The sequence below is a fragment of the Saccoglossus kowalevskii genome, chromosome 14 (genome assembly GCF_978046115.1).
Source record: "Saccoglossus kowalevskii chromosome 14, keSacKowa6.1, whole genome shotgun sequence".
NCBI lineage: Eukaryota > Metazoa > Hemichordata > Enteropneusta > Harrimaniidae > Saccoglossus > Saccoglossus kowalevskii.
In genome coordinates, this window is record NC_140654.1 from 11,841,072 (window position 1) to 11,866,872 (window position 25,801).

Here is a 25,801-nt window from a genome sequence, read left to right on the forward strand (position 1 = left end):
TATCAAGTTTTACTCTTGTCATAGCTTTCATTATTGTAAATCGTAACCACAATATGTTTTTTTTTATTGTAATATTGTCAAATCTAGAATCTCCACAAATACTACTAAATTACCGGTAAGTTCATTTAGAAATTTAGAAAAAAAGCAACAACATTATGAAACAGTTGAAATAAAACAGGCAGGTGCATATCTCGCAACCCCTCAATGAACTAAGCAAGTTTATAAATATTAATGATATCATAGCTTATTCCTGCGCCGCAGGAAAGTACATTTCGTACACGTCTCGGATTGAAAATTGGTAACCATGGCAACAATACAAATAATTCATGGGTTTTTTTTGTTACTATTATTAATTTCTATCAATTTGGGATTATTTTACATCCATCCAATTTTGTTTATTTTTGAATCATATTTTAAGTCAGTGAATATGGTATACTGATTATTTTGTAGAGCAAGAGCAGACTGAAAAATGCTTGTTTTTATACTCAGCAAAAAGATTTTTTTTTTTGCAAAATGCTTAAACTATAATTTTCAATCATTGTCTGGGATATCTTTGTTGTCTGCATGAAATCATATATCAGTATCTTACAACAGTTCCTCAATCAAAGGGAAATTTGAGCCAAATGTCATTGAAAATTCCCGAAATCTGCTTCAAGCAAGTTACTTTTTTTGGGCCTGGCCTAATCTTACAATATATAACTAACATTTATTTAATAAGTGTCAAATTTTGTTTTCACTCAAAATAAGGTAAATTTGATAAAATTTTTCTATAATTTTCACTGCATTAAATATTTATTTTGAACCAAACAGACATAAACGTGACATTGCTTCTAGTTTTTGATAAAAAAAATTGAACATTTTATGAAGAAAATTGCTGACAATAAATGGAACTATTTTGCCTGAAGTTGACTTTGACACTTAAAGAATAAAATCTTAACGAAATCAAACATTGTAAATAGGAAAATACAAATAATTGCGTGTTGTATCTAAAATGTGACTTCATGCTAATATTTCAACTGTATATTATATTAGCAATCCAGTGTAGTCAATACAATAGCATTGCATCTTGCGTGTCTGTGTTTGTATGACCTGGCTTGAATAGTTGGTCTTCTTGAGTTTCTATATCAATAACAACCCCTGATAAACACCTTAAAGAACCTAACAATATGGTTTGGTTCTTGTCACAACTTGTTTGTGTATATGTATCTGGATATTTTCAATTGTTTTGTTTCTATTTTCAACACCAGACTGGCAGGTGGAAATGCTTCTAAGTGCCGTACACTGACCAATATACTGTGTTAACGTTGTGGAGTAATGAGGCATGGTGTTAACCAACAATCATTCAACTTGCTTATAGCTAGAGTTTAATTCATTACAGTGAAACCATTTTTCATGTGTAGTCATAGAATTAAATTGAAGTGGTACTGTTAGATTTCATGTGAAACAGACGACAGACATTGTATACATCGCATGTGACCAATACTGAACACAACATGACTGTATAAAGTAAAAAATGTGATGGCAACAAGCACTTATTATTGAAATGAAATTCATATTTTGAGTCATTTTTGTGCATATTAATTACCCAATTTGCATATTAATTAGAAAATTTTAAGGTTTTTCACTTGTTTTTGAGCAACCACTCAACACACTTTATTGAAGCATGTTACATAGATGCGCTGGGATAATGTACAGACCTGATTAGATTTTGGTTGGAATTTTTGCATATTAATTACTAAATCTGCAAATTTTAAGGTTTTTCACTTGTTTTTGAGCAACCACTCAACACTCTTTATTGAAGCTTGGTACATAGATGCACTGGGATAATGTACAGACCTGATTAGATTTTGATTGGAATTTGTGCATATTAATTACCCAATTTGCATATACAAAATGAATATTATCAAATCTTAAGGTTTTTCACTTGTTTTTGAGCAACCACTAAACATACTTTATTGAAGCTTGGTACATAGATGCGCTGGGATAATGTACAGACCTGATTAGATTTTGATTGGAATTTGTGCATATTAATTACCCAATTTGCATATACAAAATGTATATTATCAAATCTTAAGGTTTTTCACTTGTTTTTGAGCAACCACTAAACATACTTTATTGAAGCTTGGTACATAGATGCGCTGGGATAATGTACAGACCTGATTACATTTTGGTTGCAATATGTGCCTATCATTTTAAGCAAATAGAAAGTAGCTAATTTAATTTTGATGATTTACCATTTCAGGCATATTCAGTGGGTTTCAAATTCATGGTTTTATCATTTAGATAATGTGTTCTATGCTAAATTTTACATATTCACTGGGTTTTAATTTAGCTCATTTTCCAGTCAGCGAAATAAGCAAAATTAAAACCCAGTGAATAATTAACCTCTTTACAGTAATGCATGGTATGCGTGTATATACATGAATAAACTGAATAGTGAGAACAAACTTAAAAAGTCAAGTACAAATAAAGATATTTTCTTATACTGTTTGTTAGGTCAATTAATAAATTATTAAAAACATTGTTGTGTATCTCTAGCAAACTACCGTACCATTAGTTTTTTAGGATTTATGTCAATAAAAAATGAACATTTTAGGATTCATATTTATTTACAAAGCAACACCAAAAAGCAAATTTATAAAAAAAAATTCACCATAGTAACAAATAAAAAGTATAATAATAATATTTATATCATTGCCTCAGGCCGTGGGAAAAGCATAATAGAAAGCAGTAACACACATTTATGATTTGTAATGAATATTCATGAAGTAACTTGTTTGAGGGATTGATGACGTAAAACAATTAGATATATATGACAATGGGAAAGGTATAAAGACGATTTGTACTCCTTAATTTGGTTGCTAACCAGTTGTCATGTTAACGATAGCATATACAATGTAATATGTATAAGATTAGAAATTAGTCTTGAATTTATTGTGGGTCTTCCATTGAGGGATGATGATGTATTTTTGATATACCAGTGGCACCTCAAAGACCATTATAACCCTCTTGTCAGTATGTCACGTCGATTACTACCATATGTGAGTGTATTTTATGCTGTAATGCATTTTTTGTCATTGTTCCAGTTAAAAAATCCTCATTCAGATCTGTGGAGATTCCCTCATTCATCATGCTTGTATTCAAATCAGTTGGAATATATCTGTAAACCAAATGTGTGAATTTCCAAACTGTTTCATGTGGTGGGTGGGTGGGTGTCGCACCTGTTGCTTATTTTGTTTTTGTTCAGTGAGCCATGTTATAAAAAAGATGTGTGTCTTCCCGTTTCACAGCAAGCAGTCAAACCCAAAGTATATATAGCTAACCAATACATGTTGACTACATGAGTGTCTTATTTTCTGATTTATTAGATAAAGCCGGTGCAACATAGTCTTTACAAAGATAAGGTGGCAGCACGATGGAGGGAATGGATTGCTCAGCCATGTGCTATTCAGTGAGTACACATTATATGACCACCTGTTTTCCCCTCTTAGCATCATATGCATTTTGGATAGAGCTCAATAGGTGATTGTCGCGAGATACATGAAAGACGCGCGTCAAACGTCTGCCGCAAAAATCGAACGATTTGATTTTGAACTTGAATTTCTTTATTTCGTAGCTCACATCGACCGGCCGATCTTCGACAGTGGAATATTGCTTTCGAATACCCTTACTTAATCAAAATTGCCTATCATCAAATGTGGACAGCACATTATTAAGCATGGAAATGTCTCCCAAAATACTTTTACGTTTGTCAAATTCCACGCGATGTTTGACGCCACTACAACGTTATGACCTTTGTTTGTCCTGTTTTTACGTTCGATTTCACGCATAACGTGTGATTCTCGCAGTGAACGAAAAATGGTCTATTATAACATGTATTGTTGTGAAAATTAGCCTCGGCAGAATCCTATTTTTCTGGGGAGAATACTAATTACAGCTTTCTGAGGTTATAACATTTGAAGATACCCCTCATTCTACACTAGTTAGCATTTTGGCTTCACATTAGGGAGACTTGTTTTAATCCCTCCTAATTACTGCTAACACTGGCGTATAGATACCGACCACCATCTGATTGAATGAAAATAATATTTATGCGTTCATGTTTGTGTCTACCAACTCACTGAATGTCTGCTTTGTTCATTCAGCGTTTACCGAAATGGAGATTTTCTGAACCATCCTGTGAAAATGTTGCTTCCTCAGAAAGCTCTACACAATTGGGATATGGTGCTAGATATGGTCACAGATCGAGTCAATCTTACAACAGGAGCAGTTAGGAGGTGAGCAACCAACCGAGACTTGGATCTTTTACCTGGATGTGTAAATCATTTTGAATCGCAACCACGTTTATTCTATTAGTATTACATTTACTTACATAAATGACAGAGATGTGTCTATAGTATAATAATGGTATAAGTGTGCCTTTATTGGAGAGTTGCTTATTATAGAACAAATACAATATTGGTAATTGTTGATTGTATGTGTCCTATATTTTGTACAGTTTCCTTCTGCTCTTTTCTTCTTTGTCTAGTGCAGTATTTTGAAATGTGTTTAAAGTGTACACCATTATGACGATGACAAAAAACACTTACTTATCCATATTTTGTTGTTGTCGACATTATAGGTTGTATAGTATAGATGGCCGTCAGATAGTTGATCTTGCGGATATTAAAAATGGTGAAACCTTTGTTGCTGTTGGCCCCGGGAAATTTAAACGAGTGCCTTATGGTCAGGGCTATCAGTCACCAGTAAACTCGCCCAGAAGTGTTCGGTAAGTTAAAGAAAACTAATTTTAAATTTCAAGTCTTGTGTTGTAAATGGCAGATTATCATACTGTTAACACGATAAAGACTTTTCGTTTTCAACATTGTCAAATTCTTTCGTTTTTATGCAGAAAAATACAGTATTTTTATTGGGTAAAATCGTATTTATTAAAGTTATTGTTCATACATGAGTTGTTGAACACACTACATTGTTTGTAATTTCATTCAGCTTCTTTCAGTTATAATTCAAGACAGATAAAAAGCAAAAATATAGAGAATATCTTTTTTCAGTAATATTCTTGGATAATCAGTAATTATGAAAATTATTTATCGGTGCATAGGGAATACATTTTGTTATATATTATTACTAATATGAATTTATGAGTTATCTTGTCAAAAGAATTTCACAATGTCGAAAACTGAATGTCTTTATTGTAGTGTTTGTTCCATTTCCATGCCATGCTTACAATCTCTTATCTTATTCTTTCCAGGACCTTACCACCTATAAATAGACCAAGACAACCTGCACATCCAAGGACACAAACGCAACCAGCAAGAACTCAACCACTTTCGAATAGGGTGAGTCGAATTAATTCAAATTTAATTTGTATATTAAAATAACTTTTGAATTAGTAATTAGTTTCCTTTTTTAATGAAGAACATGTCCTTGAACATAATTTGGGCAGACATCCTTAAATGACTTGCTCAAACATCATGCACTCATCGAATCTCAAACTTAAATTCACAGCAGTATTCTAAGAAACAAAAAGATCACAACTCACCGAAAGGAGGATATAATAATCATAAGAAGAAGAGAACGTCAAAGAAGGCTGAAGAAACTGAAGGCGTCTTCCATTCAAAACCAACCATCGTGAAGCATAGCAAAGAAAGGGATGGAGATCAAATTAAATATGAAGATGGTAAGTATTGAGTTTTGATAAAGTTCTTGATAGAATGACTAGTCGTTTGCAGCTAATTTTCTCAACTTTTAAAGCATCACTGTCACATAAGTTACACAACATTTTGATTGATGAGTGCAGCGTGGCAACTGTGGTAAATGTCCTTGATGGTTACCAAGGTTACCAAAGTTTTTTGCTGCTTCATCAGTGTACATAAATATATTTTTTTCAAATCTTGAGCCCCATATTTTAATTAAGTAGTTGGTGTGTTTTCTATAATTTCTTCATTAATTTTGGACCAAATGGACAGAATTTTGGGCCAAATGTATATAATTTTGGGTCTAATGGATAGAATTTTGGGCCAAATGAATAGAATTTTAACATTCAAAAGGGTAAAATGCTACAGTTGTCACACCACACCTTGTTCAATATGGGCCCCATGTGATGTAAACAAAATATGCAAAACATGAAAATAGCTGGAAGTAAATTCTCTACCTGAAATTGTCAATATTATTTATTTGTGTACTTGATAGTAACATTTTTTTTTTTCCAGATCCAAACAGTGTTTTTAAAGCGAAAAACGAGAGAGAAGAAACACGGGGTGCTTCAGAGGTAAAAGAAGATAAGAACACAGCTGTCGAACTCCCGATTGATCAAGTAACAGCGGAGGAAGTACTGGAGGAAGACATCAAACCTGAAGGCGATGAACTAGAATTACCTAGCAACGAAGCCAAGGAAGCTGAGGATCAAGTGAGTTGAAATAATCTACCAATGATGTTACCATGGTGATGAACTTCGGGTAGGTAGATAAAGCTGCCGTCAGAATTAGCATGATGTATGTAATCTTTTTTCCAAAGTTATATAACCTGAGCTAATCCCCGGAGTCGTAACAGATGACGTAACCTATGCTATGCTTCAAATTACCCATGAATCAAAGCATAAGCTTCTGTTTTCTGTGTCGGTTCTTATCTAATCGAGTGAATTCACTCTGTTCATTGATTTGGCATTAATTAATTTGTTTTTAATTAATGCATGATCTTATTTACATAGTTTGGTTCAAATTAATTTTTATTGTGCATGTTTTTTATCTCGTTGTTTTATTAGTCATGCTTTACTGATAGTGTTGCTTTATCTGCCTTTCTGTGCATGGCTGATTATTTTTAATAATTAATGTTATAATCACATGGTTCTTTACCATCTCTCCCCAATTGTATAAACTGTTGGTTAAGGGTGGACCAATAGAAACTCAGGAGAGGAGTGATGGCAGAATGGAAAAAAAAATAATTTGCACTGGAACAGATGAAAAAACAATTCTACACACTTAAATCTTATAAGGAAAGTATTTCACTTAGTGGGAAAAAAATTATAGCAAATTCATCATTAAAAAAAAAAATTGAAACTCTTGAGTTTCTAATAGTCCAACCCTGATGTGTTTTCATTGTGGTCTGTGGAAGCCGCTGCTAAAATTGCATAAATAGGGAAAAAAGGTGTTAGTGGTAAGGCAGTGACATAACTCATGCTTAAAACTGGCTTAAAGTCAGCACTGTTAGCATATAATAATATATTATTAAGGGAAAAACTCAGCATACATAACTGTAGATCGTGAACTATCACTACTTAATTAGATTAATTAAGTGATTAAACATTCTGTTGCTTTTCAAAGCACTGTATATGTTGGTTTAACTTGTTAAATCACTATAGCCATCATGCCATGTATGATATGGGTCTCGTACAATGTCATTTTTATTTTTTGGGGGGAGGGGGGTGGAGTAGCTGATATCATTTGCTAAACTCTGATATTATGAAAACATACGAAAGAAAAATTCGTTCATCTCAGATTTTTCTTCTTCAACCTATTTATTAAATAATGAGAACAAACACTATTGATCTAGACCGTAGACGTACACACACAAATAACTTCTTTTCCGAGATTATAAAAGCATAGCTTATTATTCAATCGTGGTTCAATGTATATACAAAAAATGCTGTTACTTTTGTCTGCTATGAAATCTATGTAAACTTAAAGTTTGTTTCATTGTGAGCAAATGTTTCATGACATCTGATCAATTCCATACACAGCTGAGATCTGCCATGTTTGTTTTTTTTGACGCAAGTTGACCTGCCAAGGTGTCCCTTAACCTGATAGGTCAAGAATGCCTTTAACCACTCAGAATACCTTGCAGCTCTACTGTCAGTTTCTGACATCTTCCAAATATTAGCATTATCAAAGTTGCATGTCATATTGTGCAAATATCATATTTGTAGCGCCCTCATGCAGCCCATTGGAGAATTTGAGGGAACTTAGGTCAATAGAGCATGTAAGATATTTAAAGATTTTCAACAGCTTTTATGATATAACGGATGAAATGGCGTTAACTCAGTCGTATTCATAATTTGTTTTTTCGGGGGGGGCATGAAACATTACAAGTGATTGTGTTTTGACAAAAATTTTGCTTTTACGAGAATAAATGATGCACCACTTAGTCATCTAATTAGTGATTTTTTTACTATGAGAAAAATCAGCAAGTCAAAACTTTTGTATTCTGAAAAAATATTTAATTATGATGGAAAGTTTTTACAGTAACCTTTTACTTTTAACTTTTTCGACTTCTTCTTGAAAACTACAAGCCTGAATGCTTTGATACTTGGTGTATATGTACCTTGGGTAGACCTCTCTTAGATTTGTTCATTTCATGATGATATCTTTAATTCTCTAATTTTGGTGAATATTTTTGTCATTTTTGGTAAAAGGTGATATTTTCGACTTCTTGTTAAAAACCACAAGTCCAATTGCTTTGATATCACATACATAGGTACTACATGTGGACCTCTCTCAGATTTGTTCATTTTGTAATGATATCTTTAATTCTCTAATTTTGGTGAATATTTTTGTAAGTTTTGGTAAAATATGATATTTTCGACTTCTTTTTAAAAACCGCAAGTCCAATTGCTTTGATATTACATTTATAGGTACTACATGTGGACCTCTTTCAGATTTATTCATTTAGTAATGATATTTTTAATTCTCTAATTTTGGTGAATATTTTTGTAATTTTTGCTTTGAAATTGCACATTGCAATTTAAGAACAGAAGATATCATTAGACAAGCTGCCTTTCGGCTAAGATAGCTCCACTGTTAGCAATGCACATTGCAATTTAAGAACAGAAGATATCATTAGACAAGCAGCCTGTCGGCTGAGATAGCTCCACTGTTAGCAATGCACATTGCAATTTAAGAACTGAAGATATCATTAGACAAGCAGCCTTTCGGCTGAGATAGCTCCACTGTTAGCAATGCACATTGCAATTTAAGAACTGAAGATATCATTAGACAAGCAGCCTGTCGGCTGAGATAGCTCCACTGTTAGCAATGCACATTGCAATTTAAGAACTGAAGATATCATTAGACAAGCAGCCTTTCGGCTGAGATAGCTCCACTGTTAGCAATGCACATTGCAATTTAAGAACAGAAGATATCATTAGATAAGCAGCCTTTTGGCTAAGATAGCTCCACTGTTAGCAATGCACATTGCAATTTAAGAACAGAAGATATCATTAGACAAGCAGCCTGTCGGCTGAGATAGCTCCACTGTTAGCAATGCACATTGCAATTTAAGAACTGAAGATATCATTAGACAAGCAGCCTGTCGGCTGAGATAGCTCCACTGTTAGCAATGCACATTGCAATTTAAGAACTGAAGATATCATTAGACAAGTAGCCTGTCGGCTGAGATAGCTCCACTGTTAGCAATGCACATTGCAATTTAAGAACTGAAGATATCATTAGACAAGCAGCCTGTCGGCTGAGAGCTCCACTGTTACTGTGTTAGCAATGCACATTGCAATTTAAGAACTGAAGATATCATTAGACAAGCAGCCTGTCGGCTGAGATAGCTCCACTGTTAGCAATGCACATTGCAATTTAAGAACTGAAGATATCATTAGACAAGCAGCCTGTCGGCTGAGATAGCTCCAATGTTAGCAATGCACATTGCAATTTAAGAACTGAAGATATCATTAGACAAGCAGCCTGTTGGCTGAGATAGCTCCACTGTTAGCAATGCACATTGCAATTTAAGAACAGAAGATATCATTAGACAAGCAGCCTCTCAGCTAAGATAGCTCCACTGTTAGCAATGCACATTGCAATTTAAGAACAGAAGATATCATTAGACAAGCAGCCTCTCAGCTAAGATAGCTCCACTGTTAGCAATGCACATTGCAATTTAAGAACAGTAGATATCATTAGACAAGCAGCCTGTCGGCTGAGATAGCTCCACTGTTAGCAATGCACATTGCAATTTAAGAACAGAAGATATCATTAGACAAGCAGCCTGTCGGCTAAGATAGCTCCACTGTTAGCAATGCACATTGCAATTTAAGAACAGAAGATATCATTAGACAAGCAGCCTGTCGGCTGAGATAGCTCCACTGTTAGCAATGCACATTGCAATTTAAGAACTGAAGATATCATTAGACAAGCAGCCTGTCGGCTGAGATAGCTCCACTGTTAGCAATGCACATTGCAATTTAAGAACAGAAGATATCATTAGATAAGCAGCCTTTTGGCTAAGATAGCTCCACTGTTAGCAATGCACATTGCAATTTAAGAACTGAAGATATCATTAGACAAGCAGCCTGTTGGCTGAGATAGCTCCACTGTTAGCAATGCACATTGCAATTTAAGAACAGAAGATATCATTAGACAAGCAGCCTCTCAGCTAAGATAGCTCCACTGTTAGCAATGCACATTGCAATTTAAGAACAGAAGATATCATTAGACAAGCAGCCTCTCAGCTAAGATAGCTCCACTGTTAGCAATGCACATTGCAATTTAAGAACAGTAGATATCATTAGACAAGCAGCCTGTCGGCTGAGATAGCTCCACTGTTAGCAATGCACATTGCAATTTAAGAACAGAAGATATCATTAGACAAGCAGCCTGTCGGCTAAGATAGCTCCACTGTTAGCAATGCACATTGCAATTTAAGAACAGAAGATATCATTAGACAAGCAGCCTGTCGGCTGAGATAGCTCCACTGTTAGCAATGCACATTGCAATTTAAGAACTGAAGATATCATTAGACAAGCAGCCTGTCGGCTGAGATAGCTCCACTGTTAGCAATGCACATTGCAATTTAAGAACAGAAGATACTATACATATTGTTCATTTACTAATGATATCTTCTGTTCTTAAATTGCAATGTGCATAACTAACAGTGGAGCTATCTCAGCCGAGAGGCTGCTTGTCTAATGATATCTACTGTTCTTAAATTGCAATGTGCATTGCTAACAGTGGAGCTATCTTAGCCGACAGGCTGCTTGTCTAATGATATCTACTGTTCTTAAATTGCAATGTGCATTGCTAACAGTGGAGCTATCTTAGCTGAGAGGCTGCTTGTCTAATGATATCTTCTGTTCTTAAATTGCAATGTGCATTGCTAACAGTGGAGCTATCTCAGCCGACAGGCTGCTTGTCTAATGATATCTACTGTTCTTAAATTGCAATGTGCATTGCTAACAGTGGAGCTATCTTAGCTGAGAGGCTGCTTGTCTAATGATATCTTCTGTTCTTAAATTGCAATGTGCATTGCTAACAGTGGAGCTATCTCAGCCGACAGGCTGCTTGTCTAATGATATCTTCAGTTCTTAAATTGCAATGTGCATTGCTAACAGTGGAGCTCTCAGCTGACAGGCTGCTTGTCTAATGATATCTTCAGTTCTTAAATTGCAATGTGCATCGCTAACAGTGGAGCTATCTCAGCCGACAGGCTGCTTGTTTGTCAATTCCAGTCAAAATGTAACTAACAAATTTTTGTTTGCAAGAATTTTGTTAAAGAAGGCTGATAATTCACACAAAGAACAGGATGGCACAACAGTAGTTTTACCAATCCCTTTGATTTTTTTTCACATTTGGACAGCTTTCACTTTTGATACTGTAAAAATGTTGACAAATTTTCCAAAGAAACAACTAGTTGTACTATAATTTCACATGTTCATATAGATTTAATTTTTCAGTGAAAACAAATCCAGTGAACAGTTGACGATAATAAACACTCAAAAAAACAATTAAAAATTGGACATCTGCTCAATAATCCTCATAATATTACAAGAATTTACTTTTCCTCAAAGGGCATTGCTATACACAATGAATACACTGTAGAACAGTTTACCAGTCATGTGCTAAAAACAAAGTAACTGTATACTTTCAACACTAGAGGGCAGTGTCACCAACAAATAACATGGCTATTATTTTCTTTCATTACATGCTCACCACAGTCTCTTAATTAAGTTTGTCTGAGGGTAAGTTGGTGTATACCATGGAAAATAATACTCCATAAAGCTGTACTAGAATGTTATAATATAACTAGCTGGAGATGACTGCTATGTTTCCGATCCATGGTCTGCATCTAATGTGCCAAATAATCATAGACACATTAACACAAAGAACATTTGTTATTTACAGAATGAAAACCAGCCATCGAGTCCCCCGAGAAGTCCTGCCAAAAGTCCAGTAGCAAGTCCCCCTAGCAGTCCTGCCAGAAGTACAGTAGCAAGCCCCCCTAGAAGTCCTGCCAGAAGTACAGTAGCAAGCCCCCCTAGAAGTCCTGCCAGAAGTACAGTAGCAAGCCCCCCTAGAAGTCCTGCCAGAAGTCCTGTAGAAAGCTCTCCCAGGAGTCCAGCTGAAAACTCAACTAAAGGTAGATCGTCACCAACTAATAGTAATAATAATAATAAAGGTAGCCGTCCAGTCTCTGCACCAGTATCTAGTGGCAGCAAACAGAACACACCGAAGGCCTCTCAGGATGTGACTCCTTCAGCAAGTCCACCTAAGACACCTGAAAAAGTGACAACTCCTGACAAAGAAAGTGAGGACAAGGACAATGACAAGCCTGTGGAAGAAGAAGTAGTTGATGAGCCGGCAGAAGAAATTGATGAGCCAGCAGAAGAAATTGATGAACCGACAGAAGAAATTGACAAGCCAACAGAAGAAACTGACAAGCCAGCGGAAGAAGCTGATCAACCAATCAAAGAAGAGCTAGCTGCAGAGGAAGAAACTGTTGAGCCTGTGAAAGATGACGATGAACAACCGATGGAAAATGCTGAGACTGACAAAAGTGCTGAAGAAAAGGTTGATGACATTTAATTATGGCTTCAAAGATTCAATTTTCTTCTTAACAACTTGTTGAACATTATGACTTCAATTAAATCAGAAACCCACCCAAAAAAATGTGTGTTGCCTTGATCACTCTGAGGTTTATTTTTATTGATATATCATTTTCTATGAATTCTGGTTGCCATAAATTTACAGTGTAAATAGCACCCTCTACAACTGGTATTTTCACTTGTAGATGGCGCTATTCATCAAGCTGAAAAAGTTGGTCTTGACAGTTATCCTCATTAATATATTTTTAAAAAAAGATGTAAAATTCATTGATTGTACATATATATATATATATCAATTTGTATCATATCATTAATGGTAGTTTTTGGTTGCTCATGGCTGGTTTTGGTAGTTTGACCCCCCAATGGTGCATGACAATGTGTTTGATGTATACCTACGTGTGCTACTTATATAAATATATATATTTTTATTCAACAAAGAAAACAAATTATCACATTGTGGAGTTTAAAATTTACAGCACAGAGTAATTTAGTTCAGTTTTTTTGTATATATTCAGTATATCTGAAGTGTTGTAGAAACGTTTTGTAATACTCACATAATTTGATTTTTTATATATAAACATTGTGGTGTTATGAGATGTATTATTCCCTCCACTTTGACCTCAAAACTTATTTGCATGCATGACAGTATTAATTAATTCACAGGAGATTTTCATTGATTATATGTTTCTAGTTTAGAAATCAAATATGAATTCCAAAATGAGTATAGGCAAACACGTTTGAATTCTGATATTGCCGTGGTACACATTTCCTCAACAAACATCTGACGTTAATTTTCAATCACTTTGCCGTACAGAAAAAGGAAATTGTGATTTATTGTGTATCTGTAAGAGTTTGTTTATGTACATTGTCAACATTTTACTGTGAGACCCAGAAAACAACTTTTCTGTTTTGTTTTTTGGTCTAATTGGTGTTTTATTATTGTACCCGTCCCCCACATGAGCCTATCATCAAACCTTTCACAATATGCGGAGATGATTAAGAGTCTTGTTGGCAGAATATTTGACTCTCTGATATTAAGAATGTTTTTTACATTTGCGCATATTATATCAGGAGCAATATTTTGTGTCAAAATCTATCTGTATATGAACTTGTTTTGGTTCACTGTCAATCTGTTCTTTTAGAAAAAAACTGTAAAATAAACAAGGAAAACACATTTCCTCAATAAAACCCACTGAAAATATTGTCAATTTTTTTAATACTTCTATACATCAGAAAGTACCTTGAACGACACTATATATCTTTTACCATATTCGTTCTCTAGGAAATATTCGTAAAATGCCCTAAAACAGTCATGTTATTACACTCAATTTTGTACAATTTTTTTTAAAATCAACTACGATGACCCCATATTTGTATTCTATTTTCTATCCTCATGACATGAAATATCAAATACATGTATGTGAAAATGAAGAAAATGACAATATTTTTTACCTTGTGTAACCTTCTACTTTAAAGACGTCGTTGCTGCCATTTCCATCATTGCATGTAAACATTATTTCACATTTGTTGCAGCTTTCTAAATATTTATGTCAGTTATTTGAGATTGTGTGGTTATCGTAATTTTTTAACGCAAGTGGATATGGCTTGCTACTTTGTACTATTTGCTCAAAAGTCATATATAAGGTCTTATCTAATTGGCTAAAGCGGTGAACCAATCAATCAACATTTGTTTACCAACTCTTGTGTCTGTCTTCTTTTTTTTTTACATTTGGACAGATCTTGACACTGTAAAAGCATTAATTTTTACTGGCAATTTATTTTACTCCTTTATTATTTTGTCGTATTCTCCTATGATTTTCCAAAGAAACAATGAGGTTCCCACATCAAAGACACGACAGTAGCGCTTTTAAGACTACTGGTAGTAATATTGTAATTTTACTTGAATACAAATCCAGGTCTCGGATAAGTGCATGTGATCCCTAGTTTTGACACTTAAAATCAAAATCAATGCGTGTTAAAATACACACAGATTTTGTGGCACCTTATATTAAATATAGTTTTCAGAGAGAAACACCTTGGTATCTGGCTGGTAGTGATTTGTATCACAGCTACTGGTACAAGTTGTTATACTGTAAAATGACTAATTTTCACTGGGTTTAAATTTCGCCGATTTACCATTTCAGGCATATTCAGTGGGTTTTAAATTCACGGTTTTATCATTTAGATAACGTGTTCTATGCTAAATTTTACATATTCACTGGGTTTTAATTTAACCCATTTTCCAGTCAGCGAAATAAGCAAAATTAAAACCCAGTGAATAATTAATCTTTTTACAGTATTAAGTGATCGGACGATTCATTGTATCCGAAATAGTCTTGTTAATGGTACAAAATTATAACAAGCTATACCTGATGGCTTAGAAAACTGAAAACCAGTCTTTCGTTCAGATTCAATCAGTTTATTTATATGATTTACATCCAGTTTTCCGTCCGTGCGAAGATCATCTCCGACAGATTTTGATCTGAAAGACCTGATTTTGTATAGCTAGCTATGTATGTATGTATGCAAGAAATTTTCAGTTTGTATATAGTGATGCAGAATCTCAGGTTTCCATGACAATGGAGCAGTTAAGATGGCATCATTTCCCATGGTCTCTGTCGATTTGTTCTAAAATAAACCTATATTTGCATTGCTAAGATACGTTGCACGAATATTTATTTCAGTGTCAGAGTGAAGAATTGCTCTTTTTATTTTTATTGTGTACATACTGGAGTCCACTGAATCTCATAGACTATCCTCATTTCCTGCATTCATCTTAATGTTATGGAAATAGATGGGGAAGAAATCCTTGTAAACAAACTGAACAAAATTTGCTCTTGAAACAAATTAAGGGTTGACCATTAGAAATGGAGAATTTTTTCCATGTTTTGGAATTTGTCAATTAGTTTAATATCTTGGCTATTGAAATAAATCGCACTCTTACTACTAATTTTGACCCCCCCCCCTTTTTTTTTTTTGGTGCTGACTAATAGAACCGGAAATTGGCCAACAATTAAGGATAATCGATAGAGTTTTTAAAAAAAAGCAAGAATTTTGTCATTTTTGGCTTACTGGAAAATAATAAAAAGCAAGGGAGGGGAGTCTAATTTTGAAAAAAATCTTACATTGATAGTTTGCAAGTTAATACACAGACTCTATATTGCAGTACTGATGTTTGGGTTGCATTTTCATTCACAGTAACCTTACTGTATCCTTACATTTTATGACATGTGCACATGTCAGTAATGCATAATGGGAAATGATCAAATTGTCAGTCGATATTAATCTCTTAGGGTTCATTACCACAATTTATTTGTCACCATGCAGTGTTGCGTTCAAATGGGGGTTCCATACAATGTATAGAACACATGTAAAATACATGGTTTTTTTTACACGCGATTTGAAGATGTAATAATGCCAGTTACAAGGATGATAATGACTTCATGTATTTTAATAATAATTCACAATTAAGGGTCTACACTGGATCACATAGTGATCAAATCGATTTTTTTTTCCATACAGAATAACAATCCAGATAAATTCAACCACTGACTGACGAGAATATTGTACATGGTACAATTAAATTCATTAAAAAAAACTTGGACTGTAGCTGACCGCAAATAGTCATACCATGCCACCTAGAGGCCACCAAGTGTTTTATGTGAAACCACCCCAAGGTTAAAATTTACCATGGATTTATACTTTATGTCCAGCAAAAAGAAGGTAAAATTTTCCACTCAAGTTTTCTTGATTGCTTATGCTGGTTCTGCATGTATGACTTTACATTAGAGATTGCAATAGCAAAATATAACGACAAAGATCGTTTATGCTTTTTAGTTGAACTTGGATATGTGGTCAGATAAATAGGATTCCGTTTTAAATGACTGAAATGATATAAAGCTGTAGAAAAGAAATACATTTAACAAAATAAATCTTCCAAAAAATTAATGTGGATGTCTGTAAATGGACAAAATGATAGTCATACAATTAAAAAATAAAAATTACAATACAATGACAGAAATAAAAACAAAGTAAATATATTAAGGATTTACTACGGGATTATAGATTTGGATGGTCGAAAACTGTGCAAAAATATGAGTGAGGACGCCAATAAAAATAATGGACGTAGACTACAACTGCAAAAAACATCAAAGGAAGAAGACACACCATGAAGCAAGTGTTCAATTACTTTAGCATGCCATTCCATGAACTCCCCTTTCAACATAGTCTGTCACATTTTTTGCAGTAGTTAATACAACACTTGTTGAAAGACTTCATGGGAAGTCATTCTCTCAATCTTCACATTATTGTCGCCTAGCAGCATGCTCACAACAATTGTTCATTTCAAATAAAAACATACTGTAATAATACATTGTGTAAACGTTACATAACCTGTTGTTTTTGCCATTTTTGCACTTGATATTACTGATAACCCTTATCTAATCAAGTCAATATGAAAACACATAGAGCTGGTGGGTGACCTTTGCCACCATATGGTCTGCTCGTCCCCACATGAAAGGTTGATAAAAATTGACAAACCTTTTGATCAAAAACTAAAAGCAATATCTGAAAACTGTTTATATGGTTCAAAATGATGATAAAATTTAATGAAAATTTTACAAAATGTAAAAATATTTTAACTGAATTTAGGACGGGATGGATTTAGGATGTATAGCCGAATTCCATTTATGTACTATGGAGCATGTAGATGTAAACAATCTATTACGAGAACTAAGGGGAAGTCGTTTTAGCAATACATTGAAAATAACAATTAATTAAAATCAGCAGCTTGAAAAAAAATCAGCAAAATGTAAATATACTGTAAACTTCTACTAGATCCCAACACTGGGACAAGATTTGTGGACAGTAGGGTGCATCTTTACAATGTTGTCAAGACATTGCATTATGGGATATACCGGTATAATATATATATACGGGTAACAATTGTTTTAGTGGATGCCCCCTCTGTCACAGAAACCCAAGCTAGGATCCCTGTCAAGTATGATTATCAATGCCTCAAATCTACTGTACATGTCCTATGTGACCCTAACCCAAGCTAGGATCTCTGTGCAGTGTGACTATCATTGCCTCAAATTTACTGTACATGTCTATGTAACCCTAACCCAAGCTAGGATCTCTGTGCAGTGAGTATCAATGTAGCAAATTACATGATCCCACAAAGAGTTAGAATATGTCTAGTAATACAATTAATACCATAATTTAATTAATTACTAATTGACTACTGTGACTAATTTTTCTGAGATTCCTACGTCTGTTAAATGGAGCACACACACCCTAGAGGGACAATGATTTCCCTCCTTCTATACCTTGCTTCTCACCAACAGTCCAGAGGACATGAACAATGCACTGTGGAACTCACAGCCATTGATGATTCTTGTTGGCCATAGAAGGCGGTCTTCTATAGTGTATTGCACTGCGATGTGTTCACGTTGTTTGTCATCCCATACACACCTTGTAGGTGACGAATCAGATCAAGTTTTTCATTTTCAGGAAGGAAGCTTGACCGAGCTGCATTGAAGACCTGACAAACAAAAACAAATCAATCAGTTTCAAATATAATAATTGTTTTTTTGCCGAAATATAAACAAACAAGCAGCCTGTCGGCTGAGATAGCTCCGCTGTTAGCAATGCACATGGCAATTAAAGAACAGAAGATATCATTAGAAAACGAACAAATCTGAGAGAGGTCCACATGTAGTACCTATATGTATAATATATCAAAGCAATTGGACTTGCGGTTTTCAACAAGAAGTCGAAAATATCACTTTTTACCAAAAATTACAAAAATATTCATCAAAATTAGAGAATTAAAGATATCATTATGAAATGAACAAATCTGAGAGAGGTCCACATGTAGTACCTATATATGTAATATCAAAGCAATTGGACTTGCGGTTTTCAACAAGTCGAAAATATCACTTTTTACCAAAAATTACAAAAATATTCACCAAAATTAGAGAATTAAAGATATCATTACAAAATGAACAAATCTGAGAGAGGTCCACATGTAGTACCTATATATGTAATATCAAAGCAATTGGACTTGCAGTTTTCAACAAGAAGTCGAAAATATCACTTTTTACCAAAAATTACAAAAATATTCACCAAAATTAGAGAATTAAAGATATCATTACAAAATGAACAAATCTGAGAGAGGTCCACATGTAGTACCTATATATGTAATATCAAAGCAATTGGACTTGCGGTTTTCAACAAGAAGTCGAAAATATCACTTTTTACCAAAAATTACAAAAATATTCACCAAAATTAGAGAATTGAAGATATCATTACAAAATGAACAAATCTGAGAGAGGTCGACATGTAGTACCTATATATGTAATATCAAAGCAATTGGACTTGCGGTTTTCAACAAGAAGTCGAAAATATCACTTTTTACCAAAAATGACAAAAATATTCACCAAAATTAGAGAATTAAAGATATCATTACAAAATGAACAAATCTGAGAGAGGTCCACATGTAGTACCTATATATGTAATATCAAAGCAATTGCACTTGCGGTTTTCAACAAGAAGTCGAAAATATCACTTTTTACTAAAAATGACAAAAATATTCACCAAAATTAGAGAATTGAAGATATCATCATGAAATGAACAAATCTGAGAGAGGTCTACCCAAGGTACATATACACCAAGTATCAAAGCATTCAGGGCTTGTAGTTTTCAAGAAGAAGTCGAAAAAGTAAAACATTGACACGGACGACGGAGACGGACGACGACGACGGACAATCACTCATATGATAAGCTCCGCTCGACAAAGTCGACAGCGGAGCTAACAAAAAATCCAAAAAGAAAAAATCACCACTGATGTACCACGATCAAAAGCTCTCAAATGAAAAAACAGCTCATACCAGTTTAGTGAGTACAGCTTCACTTAGTCCCATTTTATTATAACCAACGTTAAACTCATTCGGAAGTGATGTCTCAAAGATACTCTCGTCGTCTGTGTTGAAGGAAAAATTCAAATTATCTTTGGCAAACCTAGAAAAATATAAAAACAAAATAACATGTTGATTTAATGTATGATCTTGAATCTGAATCTTGGAATTCAAGAATCCGAATCTTATGCTAACTGCAGCACCTCACCTAACAGCAGGGTGTTTTCGGAAATTTTCAGTACCTGCCGAGGACAGATAGTAACTTGACATCGGGCACACCTCGAAATGAATTTGATCCTCCAGAACTCGCTCATATAATTTTTCATCTTCCAGGACATGGTAACCATGGCCTATTCTTTCAGCTTTCATTACATCAATAGCAGTTTTCACATGTGCAGATGGACCAGACTCCCCAGCATGTACAGTACGATGTATACCACACCTCACAGCTTCCTGCAAAATAACACTATGGCTGCATAATTCTATATTTGTAAATGTACAGCAACATTTAAAAAAAAAATGAGTACAAATGTTAACACTACTCGTAATAGAAGAATCTGAGATTGAATTAAATGTATCAATTCAATATTGTATGATACTTTGAGAAGAAGTCAGGAGAATCTATCTCTAGATATCTCATTCTAGTAAACTCACCTCAAATGCTTTTTCCTCATTCTGGTAAACTCACCTCAAATGCTTTTACCTCATTCTGGTAAACTCACCTCAAATGCTTTTACCTCATTCTGGTAAACTCACCTCAAATGCTTTTACCTCATTCTGGTAAACTCACCTCAAATGCTTTTACCTCATTCTGGTAAACTCACCTCAAATGCTTTTACCTCATTCTGGTAAACTCACCTCAAATGCTTTTACCTCATTCTGGTAAACTCACCTCAAATGCTTTTACCTCATTCTGGTAAACTCACCTCAAATGCTTTTACCTCATTCTGGTAAACTCACCTCAAATGCTTTTACCTCATTCTGGTAAACTCACCTCAAATGCTTTTACCTCATTCTGGTAAACTCACCTCAAATGCTTTTACCTCATTCTGGTAAACTCACCTCAAATGCTTTTACCTCATTCTGGTAAACTCACCTCAAATGCTTTTACCTCATTCTGGTAAACTCACCTCAAATGCTTTTACCTCATTCTGGTAAACTCACCTCAAATGCTTTTACCTCATTCTGGTAAACTCACCTCAAATGCTTTTACCTCATTCTGGTAAACTCACCTCAAATGCTTTTACCTCATTCTGGTAAACTCACCTCAAATGCTTTTACCTCATTCTGGTAAACTCACCTCAAATGCTTTTACCTCATTCTAGTAAACTCACCTCAAATGCTTTTACCTCATTCTGGTAAACTCACCTCAAATGCTTTTACCTCATTCTGGTAAACTCACCTCAAATGCTTTTACCTCATTCTGGTAAACTCACCTCAAATGCTTTTACCTCATTCTGGTAAACTCACCTCAAATGCTTTTACCTCATTCTGGTAAACTCACCTCAAATGCTTTTACCTCATTCTGGTAAACTCACCTCAAATGCTTTTACCTCATTCTGGTAAACTCACCTCAAATGCTTTTACCTCATTCTGGTAAACTCACCTCAAATGCTTTTACCTCATTCTGGTAAACTCACCTCAAATGCTTTTACCTCATTCTGGTAAACTCACCTCAAATGCTTTTACCTCATTCTGGTAAACTCACCTCAAATGCTTTTACCTCATTCTGGTAAACTCACCTCAAATGCTTTTACCTCATTCTGGTAAACTCACCTCAAATGCTTTTACCTCATTCTGGTAAACTCACCTCAAATGCTTTTACCTCATTCTGGTAAACTCACCTCAAATGCTTTTACCTCATTCTGGTAAACTCACCTCAAATGCTTTTACCTCATTCTGGTAAACTCACCTCAAATGCCTGTAGCTCATTCTGGTAAACTCACCTCAAATGCTTTTACCTCATTCTGGTAAACTCACCTCAAATGCCTGTAGCTCATGGTCTGTTAACGGGAGATCCTCATCGCCAGCGAGATCTATCCCGACTACAGTGTCATTGTGAAATTCCTTACACAATTCTATAATCTGCGGTGACCACGCTAAATGAATAAATCAAATATTTGTTATTAAGACTAATATTATAATAAAAAATACAACAACACAAACAATTCTCATGGGCACAGCTACGTCACAGAACGTTCTACTTTGCTAAGACGTGCTTGCACCACTGTATCATGTGTTTCTATGGGCTCTGTGAAAACAGCTAAAACTGCAGAGTCTCAACAACTATCCAGTTGTATGAGAGTTTTCGGCCTTTGTTTTCACCATGATAGTTGCCAGGCGGTGAAAATGCCCGGATGTTCGCCCCCGATAATATGAACAGCTCCACTCTTTCATTCACGATGACAACGGAGCTAAAAAGTTAAACATACCTGAAAAACCTCTCATGCAACATAGTATACTTTTAGCAGTAATACCAAAGTCTTTGCATCCTTCTTTCAAACCCTCGTTAACACATTGCACAACACCGTGAGGTGTCAGATCTCCATCGACGCGTTTCAACTCTGCAACCTTGGCACTAGCAAAGAAATGTGGACAGTAACGCATTTCTATGTATGCTACACCTTGATTAGCCTTGTCTTCACACAGCTCATATGCCATCCTCTTAATAAATTCACGATCTCCTCTGAAATTAAACAAGTTAACCAGTTAGGCAAACTATTTACTACCATATGTTATACCGCGATAGTTATCCCACATTTAACATAAATATTGAGCAAATTTCTTGAATTTGAAATAAACTATTTATAACGAGAGCACATTTTTTTCTGAAATTTTGTTCCTCGCATTCTACTATGTTGTACATTTTGTTTATTATCAAATAATGAATGATTTGAACGTCATCATGCATTGTTTATTTAATTCACATTACATACATTTAATACGTTGCATGAAACCATATCGAACACTATGTTGTGAAATGACAGGAGCTTTAATTAAACAAAAAAATTAATTAATATGCGCAACATTACATTAATATTGTTACCGAGGAGAAATTTGGACAAAACTTTTTGTAACAAATTGTGAGTTTTTTTCATCTTTCTTATACGTAGACTTTTAGTGTTTTTCATTGATGTTTCAAAAATGTAATTTTTGTTTGTATTTTATTTAAATTATTCCGTCATTATTATTTCACGGGAATCTTTGAAAGATGAAAGATGCCTGCAAAAACTCCAAAATAGACTATTTATATTAACTATTCTATCATGCCTAAAATGTTCAAATTCAGCTAAAACAAAAATTGTATTTTGCATGCGTTGTGGTTGCTGTTTCCCCAAATCAAACAGGAAAGGGTGCAGCAACTATAGTGATTTAACCTTTTCACCACCTGTTGCCTCTTTTCACAAATTCACAAAATAGTCCCCTTTATAGTCTGCACTTTTCTTCAGAAGATTGGGACAAAAAATTGCCAAATTTTTTGATTGAAAACTAAAAATTTACTCAAATTTTGTCTGTTGGCTCCAAAATTAGGGTTCATTTCCAGAAATATTAATGAATATAAGAAAAAATTGGGAGAGAAAAAAAAAAGAATATTAGCATAGTCATGCAAGTTTGTGATGGAAGTGAGGCTATAATTTACATATATGCAAATTTAGATAGGTATCAAGAGCATGGCAGAAGCTCATGTGAGAAACAGAAATTTGTTGATCAGCTAAAAATAAATAAATCAAACTTACACAATCCATGGGATAAAAATTTTAAATGTCTTTAAAAACTTGGTTAAATTTCCAATTTCGGTATAAGTCACATCATTCTTGAACTCTTCAAATGGCTTCTGTCCATACGGTGATCCTCTCTTTCTAGCAATAAAATATAAATAAATATTAAATAAGTTTGAAGTCAACTTTTTCCACTTTTCGCTAATCAAAACCATATTTTACCAATATTTGTAAACAATGACGCGCTATGGCCATCTGACGCATGTGCACGTGACGACTCTCTCGCTTTAAATCCAGATATATACACATATTTTATAAAAATTGTACTAACAGTCAAAAATGGATTTAAATAGTCATTATTGTGGACTTAAATTCAATTGCAATTAAAATGTATATATCCACATATTTTGATATGGATTTAAATTTTCAACATTGAGTGTCATTAATTATGCCAGTGTATCAAAACAATAAAATGTTCTTATTTTCTACCATTTTGGATTTGTTGTTTCATGTGTCATACGAGATAGGATATCAAAAATTGTACACAAAGTCAATAATGAGAAGTCAATCTAGATTTAAGAGAGCAAAACAAATAAATTATGATCATATTGAATAAAGCACTTTTTGCACTCTTGCTCTGTATTTTAAAGGGCGACAGTTGCCGCGCCGCGTCATGTTCAATATGGGACTCATAGTGACGTATACAACGCGTGTAAAATACATTGTTTATTTACATGAAATTATAACATGCGTTGCCCGACGACCACCGCGCTTTAATCATCACTTCGAGTTTTGAATGTTCTTGTTTTGAAAAAAATATATATAAATTAATCATAAACAACATTCGTGCGAAATCTGTAAAAAATGTGCATGGTGGGAAAATGACAAAACAATGACTTGATGGCTAAAAGTTTTCAACCTAGGGGGCCCTGCACTGTGTTACATCTTATGATAGTATAGTATGCCTGACATTTCCCTGCAAATCCAGGACATACCACAGCTGTAGTTAAGAAAGAACTACTGTAAAATGACTAATTTTCACTGGGTTTAAATTTCACTGATTTACCATTTCAGGCATATTCATTGGATTTTAAATTCACGGTTTTATCATTTATATAATTTGTTCTATGCTAAATTTTACATGTTCACTGGGTTTTAATTTAGCGCATTTTCCAGTCAGCGAAATAAGCTAAATTAAAACCCAGTGAATAATTAACCATTTTACAGTATTTCAACATCTTTGGGTGTTGTTGTCAGTTTTGTGTATGTAATCTCATTTTTGTATTTATTTTTTTTACAACTGAATCTTCTAATCAGCCTGCTGAGGCTTGATTTTTTTTTTCTTTCTAGAATTGAAATAATTATAATACTTACTTGGCTAGCTCATAAAGCGACGAGACTCTAATACTGCCATCTAAGTGGCAGTGCAACTCCACCTATAGTGCAAACATACAGTTTAACTGTCAAACTGGGTCAAGGATACTGTACTGTGAATGGCATGTTAAAAACAAACATTTTTAAAAACTATTATTACTACCATTAATATTAATATACTAAACATTTCTATGAAGGGGAATAAATATCGAACACAACAGACTTTCTCTGGTAGAATGTTTAGTAAATATGTTAAGGATGTAGACGTCATAGATTACCGTCAACAACTGAAAATAATTTAACAATTTACACACTCGCAGTTATAACATATGTTACGGTTATTGAAAATAAAAACCCGGCATGAATTTTGGTCGAAATAATGGTCTAATTCATGAAACATGTCGCAAAATCTGGTTCGCTCGCATGTGTGACAACACGAAGTTCGATGTGACCTACTACGGTATGACTTTAGTATTACGGTAAACAACTTATAGTGCTGTGACTGTACACTGGCAAACCGGTACATCGCTTGTAACACGTCCAAAGTCCAAATTAGATTGTAAACCATTTGTATCAAGTGATAGGTTGTCTTTATATTTGCGGCGTTTACCATTTGTGATCGCTACAAGACAGTGGAGAGTCACTATATATACTTATATAGCAAGAATTTGTAAAATTTCCTACCCTGAATTTGGTAACTGACGATGCTGCCATCTTTGCTAGTGAAATAAGCATTGTTAGCTACTTGTAAGGCCAGGGGCCAGCCTACTTTGAATACCATTCACTCAGAGTGACTGATAGGCTGATCCGCAACCAATGACGGAAGTGTCCTTCTGTTGGAGGAATTCCAATAAAAGGTCACGGTTAAGGTGGTTTATTGAACCGGCCCAGAGTTGGATATAAAGTTGAATCCAGGTTTTAATTCGACAGTGTGCAACCTGGCTATTCCTATAGGGCAGCGGACC

General features: G+C 34.4%; 2 protein-coding genes across 3 annotated transcripts in view; one reads left to right on the forward strand and one right to left on the reverse strand.

Moving 5' to 3' along the window:
- The window catches only part of LOC100376412 (doublecortin domain-containing protein 2-like), a 35,288-nt gene extending 19,805 nt beyond the window's left edge, over positions 1 to 15,483 (forward strand). Inside the window, exons 3-9 of one of the 2 annotated variants that reach the window (XM_085507912.1) lie at positions 3,369 to 3,451; positions 4,146 to 4,277; positions 4,622 to 4,768; positions 5,252 to 5,339; positions 5,512 to 5,680; positions 6,213 to 6,409; positions 12,126 to 15,483. In XM_085507912.1, coding sequence (XP_085364038.1) covers positions 3,369 to 3,451; positions 4,146 to 4,277; positions 4,622 to 4,768; positions 5,252 to 5,339; positions 5,512 to 5,680; positions 6,213 to 6,409; positions 12,126 to 12,806 — 1,497 coding nt within the window. In that variant the 3' untranslated portion in view covers positions 12,807 to 15,483. Of the gene's footprint in view, positions 1 to 3,368; positions 3,452 to 4,145; positions 4,278 to 4,621; positions 4,769 to 5,251; positions 5,340 to 5,508; positions 5,681 to 6,212; positions 6,410 to 12,125 lie in introns of both variants that reach the window. The other variant, XM_002733334.4, reaches the window with a different exon arrangement.
- A 2,527-nt stretch (positions 15,484 to 18,010) lies between these two features.
- Positions 18,011 to 25,647, reverse strand: LOC100376565 (adenosine deaminase-like). Its single transcript, XM_085507913.1, has 8 exons — positions 25,521 to 25,647; positions 24,837 to 24,898; positions 23,481 to 23,603; positions 22,176 to 22,429; positions 21,724 to 21,842; positions 19,952 to 20,196; positions 19,717 to 19,846; positions 18,011 to 18,368 (listed from the first exon to the last, which is right to left on the reverse strand). Exons 1-8 carry the CDS (start codon positions 25,569 to 25,571, stop codon positions 18,246 to 18,248), a joined length of 1,107 nt encoding a protein of 368 aa, XP_085364039.1. The 5' UTR covers positions 25,572 to 25,647; the 3' UTR covers positions 18,011 to 18,245.
- Positions 25,648 to 25,801: the final 154 nt, after the last annotated feature.